Source organism: Scyliorhinus torazame, chromosome 9 (genome assembly GCF_047496885.1).
Source record: "Scyliorhinus torazame isolate Kashiwa2021f chromosome 9, sScyTor2.1, whole genome shotgun sequence".
Lineage (NCBI taxonomy): Eukaryota > Metazoa > Chordata > Chondrichthyes > Carcharhiniformes > Scyliorhinidae > Scyliorhinus > Scyliorhinus torazame.
Window position 1 is genome coordinate 266,829,756 of NC_092715.1, and position 10,106 is coordinate 266,839,861.

General features: G+C 45.7%; 1 protein-coding gene across 4 annotated transcripts in view; it reads right to left on the minus strand.

Moving 5' to 3' along the window:
* Window positions 1-378: 378 nt before the first annotated feature.
* The window catches only part of anp32b (acidic (leucine-rich) nuclear phosphoprotein 32 family, member B), an 80,897-nt gene continuing 71,169 nt past the window's right edge, over window positions 379-10,106 (minus strand). For all 4 annotated transcript variants that reach the window (XM_072517441.1, XM_072517443.1, XM_072517442.1 and 1 more), the window contains 2 exons: window positions 2,303-2,369; window positions 379-1,007 (listed from right to left, as the gene is read on the minus strand). In XM_072517441.1, coding sequence (XP_072373542.1) covers window positions 934-1,007; window positions 2,303-2,369 — 141 coding nt within the window. In that variant the 3' untranslated portion in view covers window positions 379-933. The remainder of the gene's footprint in view (window positions 1,008-2,302; window positions 2,370-10,106) is intronic.

The window sequence follows — 10,106 nt, forward strand, 5'->3', positions numbered from 1 at the left end:
CAGACACAGTTCACTCCAAGGTATCTCGTCCAGCTGGCCATTATCCATGCATGTGTCTTGACAGGGGCAATCCAACCACGTTGGGCATCGCTTTGGTCCTTGGTCGCACTCTTGGCAGGGGGTGGTCATTGAACCACAATCACAAGGGGGAGGAACGTGGGCCATCACAGGCTGCGGGGGCAATTTCCCCCACCAATATTCGCCAACAGGGCCGAGGTAAGTTAATTCGGCACGGACCAGAGGTTGGACCATCTCCCCGGTCTAACACAGCTCAGTGATCCCATTGAATTAAACCCACAAAGAGCCCAACCCTCTGGTCCACTAAGAGTTCGACTTCCTGCGCTGGCCCAGAAACGGAGAGTAAAAATGAATACTGTCTATTTTAAAAGAAACCATTTATTAACTTTCCAAAAAACTGTTAGTTTAGAAACATCTTGCATTTGTAAATAACACCCAAAATGGTATTGCAATATCGAAGAACAAACCAAAAATTAAGATTTTATTTACAAAGCTTTTTGACTTACATAAAGATCGATACTATAACCTCGCTGCAACAGGCAGTCATTCACAAACATGACTATCCAAATCACCTCATCCCTTCTCGTTGCTATGGAAATAGTCTTAGCAGGAAACCTAAGAAACCCCAACATCATAAAAGCACTGGACCAAATTCTACCCAATTTCACTACTCCATATGGGTTTTGGAATATGGATTAACTGCATTTATAAATACAAGGAATGTCGAGACATTGGTAAACTGCTGGCTCGGTGATGATTCAGTGCTGTGTACGTTCCAACAGTCATCAATCTGGGGTAGGGCTTGGGGGGGTGGGGAGGTTGGGGGGGGGGGGGGGGGGGTTTAGGGGAGGGGAGCGGGGGTGGGGTTATTTCACCCCATCCAGTACTAAATAGTCCTTCAGGTCGCTTGGATTCTTAATCATCGTCTTCCTCCCCTTCATCCTCCGTGTCTCGTTTTCTCTTTTCTCCTTTGGTACTTTCTTCTTCTTCTGTAAAATAACAGCAAGTGGTTTCAGTGCCGAGACGGCGAACACACGCCGAGATGCCCTCGCATAACCCCCAACAATTCTGCATGGGTGCTTGGGCCGTCTATCCTTCCAACAAGAGTGACTACACCCAAGACTTAGTGTTATGTTTTTATGAATCTCTGGTTCGGCCTCAGCAGGAATAGGAGGTGGCGGCATTCTCCCTTTTGGGGACTAAGTCAGCACGCCCGCCGGAAAACGGGCGAGAATCACTCCGGGACCGCCACCACGGCCTCGGGTCCGAGCTCCTGCCGGGTGCTACCAGATGTAAACCACGCCGGCGGGAGTTCAGCCGGTTGACTGCGGGGAATCGCCGCGGGGGCTTCTTTCAGCGGCCCCGGACCGGCGCCGCGTCGACCGCGTGCGCGATTGGCGTCTGCGCGGAGAATCGCGAAGCGCTGGATTTCCGCGTGAATGGCTATTCTCCGCCCCCGCGCCTGCCGCAATTCCGGCACGGAGGGTCGGAGAAACCCGCCCAGGGAGTCTAATTCTGGTCACCGTACTTCAGAGAGGATGTCAAGGTCTTGGGAGAGGGTGCGGAGGAGATTTATTACAACAGTTCCAGGGATGAGGGGCGTCAGTTACATGTAGAAACTAGAGACGATGAGATTGTTCCGCTCAAAGCAGGGAAGGATAAGGGGAGATGTATTGTAAATTATGATGGGGTTTAAGATAAATAAATAAGGATGAACTGTTTCTACTGGCAGGTGCACCAGAGGGACACAGATTGAGGAGAATTATTTTACACAGTGAATTAGACATAAACATAAAATCTCCACAGTGAAGAAGGAGGCCATTCGGCCCATTGCATCTGCACCCACCCCCCGAAAGAGCACCCCACCCAAGCCCACTCCCCATAATCCCACCTAACCTGCACATCTTTGGACTGTGGGAGGAAACCGGAGCACCCGGAGGAAACACACGCAGACACGGGGAGAACGTGCAGACTCTGCACAGGCAGTCACCCAAGCTGGGAATCGGACCTGGGATCGTGGAGCTCTGAGGCAGCAGTGCTAACCACTGTGCCACCCTTTTGTGATCTGGAAAGTGCTGCCTGAAACGGCGGTGGAAGAAGACTCAATAACTTTCAAAAGGAAATTGTACGGACACTTGAAAAGGAAAAATGACAGGGCTACAGAGAAAGAGCAGGGGGAAGTGGGGCTAATTGGATTGCTCTTTCAAAGAGCCAGCACAGCGCGATGGCCTGAACGGCCTCATTCTGTGCTCTATAATTTTAAATAAGCGAGAATCAGAAATACCTTCATCGTCATCCTCCTCTTCATCATCATCTTCTTCATCAATCTCACCATCGTGTTCATACCCCTCCTGAAACCAGAGAATGGTATTTTAGTTACAAGTTATTCCATCCGGCCAGATTGAAGAATGATTGAAACTGCACATGGATCACAAATTCATCCCCAAGGGATTGGTTCCTGCCTTGTTCCGCATTAGACCCTCCATGGCCACCAGAGCAGGGGAATTCTCCCCCGTGTCTTGGCTGTTATGGGCCAGGGTTTAGAGAACCCCAAAGTGTATCATGGAGTTCACCTGACCCACAACTTTTAATAGATTGTGGTATGGGGAGCACACGGGCCCACTCTAGAGGTGTGGGACAGTAGAAATGGAAAAGTATTTTTTAAAGCAAAACAATGTTTATTCTATGAACTCAAGTTAACCTTTTTAAAACATACAGTGAACATCTTAGCAACCATTAATTCAAATACAACCCCCAAAGAATACAACACTAAGTAATGCTTAATAACTTCCCAAACAACATCCAGAAGACAGAAGAAACACCTTTCAACAGAAGCACATTAGGTTAAAGTCACTACTGTTCTTAGTTTTAAATCACCAGGATCGATTTACAGTCTTTAGATTACAGAGAGAGATTCATACACCTTCTGGCTGTGACTGCAGCTATCCAGCTCTGAAAACGAAACTAAAACACACCCTGCAGCAAACAGCCTAAAACGAAAGTAAAAAGCTGATGGGACAGTCCAGCTCCACCCACTCTCTGACATCATTGCAGTAATATGAGCAGCCAAACATTTCTTAAAGCGATATTCTCATGACATGGCCAACATTCATCCCTCAATAAACATCACTAAAACACATATCTGAACATTATCACATTGCTGTTTGTGGGGAGCGTAACTGTGCACAAATTGGCTGCTGTACCTTATCATTACAAAAGGTGGCTTCACTTAAGAGAAATACTAGATTACCAGGAAAGCGCTTTGAGATGTTCTAAAGATGTGAAAAGTGCTATGCAAATCCAAGCCTCTCTCTAGGAGGCAGCAGATGGCACCAGTTGTTGAGTCAACACGGTTTTAGTTTCCGTCTCAGAGGGAGGTACAGGAACAGATGCAGAAGAGAGTCTGTCAGTTTAAGTGAGTTCCGCACTGTCCTGGGAGCTCCTTCACTGCTCAAATTTGACCAGTCGCGTTTTTAGATGAGATAAGTTGTCACACAGCGAGAGCAAGATGTGCACAATGACCTATTGGTCTTCTAGGATTCACCTTCACTCGCAATACGATCAATAATTTCTGCTGCCGTGTTAATTAAGACGGATTATGTAAATTCCAGGAACTATATGCAGAAGTACATTAAACTGGTGTAGAAGCTGGATCTACATCTTCAGGCTGGCTCAGTGATAGGTATCCCCCAACTTTGCACCATCCAGGGCTGCCAAGTCAAATCAACAATGCTGATCAAAGCACCCAAACTGCTCTAGGTAACAACTGCTTTCAAGAAAAGCTCTTCACCCGATGCCCCATGTAGGTGCCACAGCACAAACTGTCGGTTTTACAGCTGTTGTCCTTGGATCTTTCTATGCTGGACAGTAACATGGAATCATACAACGCCGAAGGAGACTATTCTCTGGTTCTTTCAAAGATTCTAGCCAATTATTCCCCCCCTCCCACCCGGACCATCATTCTTTCCCCATTGCCAAGCACTTTTATCTTTTCAAGTATTGTTATGGGCCAGGGTTTAGAGAACCCCAAAGTGTATCATGGAGTTCACCTGACCCACAACTTTTAATAGATTGTGGTATGGGGAGCACACGGCTCACTCTACAGCTGTGGGACAGCAGAGAATGGACCAGTGGTTTGTAAAACAAAACAATGTTTATTCACTGAACCCAAGTTAACCTTTCTAAAACAAACAGTGAACATCTTAGCAACCAGTAAATCAAATACACCCCCCAAAGAATACAACACTAAATAACTTGTTCGCTGTCCTTTTTAATCATCCAAAAGACTTAACAAACCTTCAAACAGGAGCACATTAGGGTTGACATTCAAGACTGAAAACATTTATAATTCTTCTGAATTCACCAAATGATCCATAGATAGTCTTTGGATGGCAGAGATCAACATCAGTGCAGCTCACAGACACACCCAAGCTTTCTCAAACTGAAACTCAAAAAGCAGAAGTGGAGTTCAGCTCCACCCACACTCTGACATCACTCCAGTAACATGAGCAGCTCCATTTCTTAAAGGTACATTTCTTAAACACCCATTTCTTAAAGGGTACTCTCACATGACAGTATTTATTCAATTGCCCTTTACTAAGTTACCATTGAATCTGTTTCCAACACCCCCTCATGCAGTGGATTTGGATCGTAACAATTTGCTCTATAAAATATAAAAAATCTCCTCACCTCTCGTGTTTCTTTTATCCTTAAATCTGTACCCTCTCTTTAGAGACTCACGCCCTGCCGAGACAGTTTTTCCTGGTTTACTCTTCGAAGCCCTTGATAATTTTGAACACCCCTGTCAAATCCCTCCTCGACTTTCACTGCTCGAAGGACAACTACCCAACATCTCTGTTCTCTCTCCATATCTGACGTCCCTCATCCCTGGTGCCATTCTGGAAAAGGTTACGATCCCAGCTGATGTTATAACTGGACGGGAAGATCCCAGCATGGAACCGCGACTCAAAAAAGCTTTTAATTTATTTTAATAAAACGTGTAGGAAAAGAGTCAGAGGATCGCAAATTAGTTTTAACAGCCAGAAAAAAAAACATTTATTAAACATCAAAACATTGGATTATGGTACAATCCTCCTTTACTCCACCCCTTAGTTTAACAATTAGAAGGGCAGCACGGTGGCCTAGTGGTTAGCACTGCTGCCTACGGTGCTGAGGACCCGGGTTCGATCCCGGCTCTGGGTCACTGTCCATGTGGAGTTTGCACATTCTCCCAGTGTCTGCGTGGGTCTCACCTCTACAACCCAAAGATGTGCAAGGTAGGTGGATTGGCCACACTAAATTGTCTCTTAATAGGGAAAAAAATAATTGGGTACTCTAAATTAATAGAATATAGAACATAGAACAATACAGCGCAGTACAGGCCCTTCGGCCCACGATGTTGCACCGAAACAAAAGCCATCTAACCTACACTATGCCATTATCATCCATATACAGTGCAGAAGGAGGCCACCCGACCCATCGAGTCTGCACCGACCCACTTAAGCCCTCACTCCCACCCTATCCCCGTAACCCAATAACCCCTCCTAACCTTTTTGGTCACTAAGGGCAATTTATCATGGCCAATCCACCTAATCTGCATGTCTTTGGACTGTGGGAAGAAACCGGAGCACCCGGAGGAAACCCACGCACACACGGGGAGAACGGGCAGACTCCGCACAGTGACCCAAGCCGGGAATCGAACCTGGGACCCTGGCGCTGTGAAGCCACAGTGCTAACCACTGTGCTACTGTGCTGCCCAAATATAATTTTTTTTTAAAAAGTTTAACAATTACACACAGATTTTAAGATTAACCTGGATTACAAAGTACATCTGAATCTACAATGGCCTCATTAACACAAAGTTCCTTTGAAGCACACAAAATGACTGTGGACAAATACACCCACTCCAATCTGAATGCCAAGTGAATGTTTGTGGCTGTCTCCTCAGAATCCCACCCCTGCTCCCAGATGATTATCATACGAGAGTTTTCAAACTTCAATCCCAAAAACACTCTTTAAAATCTTCTCTCATAATTATAATTTCCCTTCGCAGTTTGCATTCCCAAATCCAGACCAGATTTGAGGAAAGAAATTCCAATCACTTTTAAGCAAAGCTTCCACTCTACTTTTAACAGCGAATCTAATCCAGGGGATTTTACACCAATCCCTTGAGGATTTTTTCTCTTGACTGCTGTGCAGACTGCTCACAATTAACTTAACTCTCGATTCCCAGACTATTAAAATGGCATCAAACATTACGATTTAACTTTGAAGGCTGCTGTCCCATTTCAAATGTGGTTACTGCAATTGTCTCTTTAACTCATACACTCTGCTGACTCTACCTTTAACTCTTCTAAATAATGCCTTGGTCTTTTCATTTAAATCCAGTTGTCTTCAGTTAAATCAAGTAGTCTCCCTGTCCCAATTCCCTGGTTATCTGGACTGTAACTTGTAGTATAGGAAGCCTGCCTCTTTGCAGCTCCCACTCTGTCCAGACTTTCTTCTAGCAGAGTTGAAAAATGTCCATTCCTGGAGGTCCTGTCTCCAACGCAAATTCAGCTAAAACTTAAAAGCTTTTTTTAATCCTTCCAAGGACCTGCAGTTGCAATGCAACCCCTGATGGTTCTATTTATTCTTCACGCCGTAACCCTCTCTTAGCACAGACCCTTCAGGCTTCCATCTGGAAAACGTCTTGGACAGTAACGTAGCGGAGAGGGTTTTATAAAAAAAAAAAAATTTAGAGAACCCAATTCACTTTTTCCAATTAAGGGGCAATTTAGTGTGGCTAATCCACCTACCCTGCACATCTTTGGGTTGTGGGGGGGGCGAAACCCACCCAAACACGGGGAGAATGTGCAAACTCCACACGGACAGTGACCCAGAGTTGGGATCGAACCTGGGACCTCAGCGCCGTGAGGCTGCAGTGCTATCCACTGCGCCCTCGGAGAGGGTTTGTAACCGTTACCCATTATAGGTATTAAATCATTGCCAAAAGAACAAGGGAACATGGAGAAATTTCATCACAGAGGCTTGCTCAACTCTGCAATGTACTGCCTGTGGTGACAGTAAGGAGGTAGTAACTAAAGCCTGTAAGGAACTAGATCATGAAGTCAGCGTGAATAAGAGGAAGAGTAGGCAGGGAGCAGAAGATGAACGCAAAGGGACTGGTGGTCTGAGGTGCATTTGTTTTAATGCAAGAAGTGTAGTAGGTAAGGCAGATGAACTTAGGGCTTGGATTAGTACCTGGGAGTATGATGTTATTGCTATTACTGAGACTTGGTTGAGAGAAGGGCATGATTGCCAACTAAATATCCCAGGATATCGATGCTTCAGGCGGGATAGAGAGGGAGGTAAAAAGGGTGGAGGAGTTGCATTACTGGTCAGAGAGGATATCACACCTGTGCTGAAGGAGGGCATTATGGAGGACTCAAGCAGTGAGGCGATATGGGCAGAGCTCAGAAATAGGAAGGGTGCAGTAACAATGTTGGGGCTGCACTACAGACCTCCCAACAGCGAGCGCGAGATAGAGGTACAAATATGTAACCAGATTATGGAAAGATGTAGGAGCAACAGGGTGGTGGTGATAGGAGATTTTAATTTTCCCAACATTGACTGGGATACACTTAGTGTCAGAGGTCTAGAAAGAGCAGAATTTGTAAGGAGCACCCAGGAGGGTTTTCTAGAGCAGTATGTAAATAGTCCAACTCGGGATGGGGCCATACTGGACCTGGTGTTGGGGAATGAGCCCGGCCAGGTGGTTGAAGTTTCAGTCGGGGATTACTTTGCGAATAGTGATCACAATTCCATAAGTTTTAGAATACTCATGGACAAAGACGAGAGTGGTCCTAAAGGAAGAGTGCTAAATTGGGGGAAGGCCAACTATACCAAAATTCGGCAGGAGCTGGGGAATGTGGATTGGGAGCTGCTGTTTGAAGGTAAATCCACATTTGATATGTGGGAGGCTTTTAAAGAGAGGTTGATTAGAGTGCAGGACAGACATGTCCCTGTGAAAATGAGGGATAGAAATGGCAAGATTAGGGAACCATGGATGACAAGTGAAATTGTGAGACTAGCTAAGAGGAAAAAGGAAGCATACATAAGGTCTAGGCGACTGAAGACAGAGGAAGCTTTGGAAGAATATCGGGAATGTAGGACCAATCTGAAACTAGGAATCAAGAGGGCTAAAAGGGGTCATGAGATATCTTTAGCAAACAGGGTTAAAGAAAATCCCAAAGCCTTTTATTCATATATAAGGAGCAAGAGGGTAACTAGAGAAAGGGTTGGCCCACTCAAGGACAAAGGAGGAAAGTTTGCATGGAGTCAGAGAAAATGGGTGAGATTCTTAACGAGTACTTTGCATCGGTATTCACTGAGGAGAGGGACATGACGGATGTTGAGGTTAGGGATAGATGTTTGATTACTCTAGGTCAAGTCGGCATAAGGAGGGAGGATATGTTGGGTATTCTAAAAGGCATTAAGGTGGACAAGTCCCCAGGTCCGGATGGGATCATTCTCAGGTTACTGAGGGAAGTGAGAGAGGAAATAGCTGGGGCCTAACAGATATCTTTGCAGCATCCTTGAATGCGGGTGAGGTACCGAAGGACTGGAGAATTACTAATGTTGTCCCCTTGTTTAAGAAGGGTAATCCAGGGAATTATAGACCTGTGAGTCTGACATCTGTGGTAGGGAAGCTGCTGGAGAAGATACTGAGGGATAGGATCTATTCCCATTTGGAAGAAAATGGGCTTATCAGTGATAGGCAACATGGTTTTGTGCAGGGAAGGTCATGTCTTACCAACTTAATAGAATTCTTTGAGTAAGTGACAAAGTTGATTGATGAAGGAAGGGCTGTAGATGTCATATTCATGGACTTCAGTAAGGCATTTGATAAGGTTCCCCATGGTAGGCTGATGGAGAAAGTGAAGTCTCATGGGGTCCAGGGTGTACTAGATAGATGGATAAAGAACTGGCTGGGCAACAGGAGACAGAGAGTATAGTGGAAGGGAGTTTCTCAAATTGGAGAACTGTGACCAGTGATGTTCCACAGGGATCCGTGTTGGGACCACTGTTGTTTGTGATATACATAAATGATCTGGAGGAAGGTATAGGTGGTCTGATTAGCAAGTTTATAGATGACACTAAGATTGGTGGAGTAGCAGATAGTGAAGGGGACTGTCAGAGAATACAGCAAAATATAGATAGATTGGAGAGTTGGGCGGAGAAATGGCAGATGGAGTTCAATCCGAGCAAATGCGAGATGATGCATTTTGGAAGATCCAATTCAAGAGCGAACTATACGGTAAATGAAAAAGCCCTGGGGAAAATTGATGTGCAGAGTGATCTGGGAGTTCAGGTCCATTGTACCCTGAAGGTGGCTGCGCAGGTCGATAAGAGTGGTCAAGAAGGCATACGGCATGCTTTCCTTCATCGGAATGGGTATGGAGTACAAGAGTTGGCAGGTCATGTTACAGTTGTATAAGACTTTGGTTCGGCCACATTTGGAATACTGCGTGCAGTTCTGGTCGCCACATTACCAGAAGGATGTGGATGCTTTAGAGAGGGTGCAGAGGAGGTTCACCAGGATGTTGCCTGGTATGGAGGGTGCTAGCTATGAAGAGAGGTTGAGTAGATCAGGATTATTTTCATTAGAAAGACAGAGGTTGAGGGGGGACCTTATTGAGGTCTACAAAATCATGAGAGGTATAGACAGGGTGGATAACAAGAAGCTTTTTCCCAGAGTGGGGGACTCAATTACTAGGGGTCACGAGTTCAAGTTGAGTGGGGCAAAGTTTAAGGGAGATATGCGTGGGAAGTTCTTTACGCAGAGGGTGGTGGGTGCCTGGAACACATTGTCGGCGGGGGTGGTAGCGGTGGGCACGATAGAGTCATTTAAGATGTATCTAGACAGATACATGAATGGGCAGGGAGCAGAGGGATACAGATCCTTAGACAACAGGCAAGAGTTTTAGATAGAGGATCTGGATCGGCGCAGGCTTGGGGGGCCGAAGGGCCTGATCCTGTGCTGTAACTTTTCTTTGTTCTTGTTCTTTGAGAAGGTAGCGCTCAAAACTCTGCCAGAAGCAGTTGGT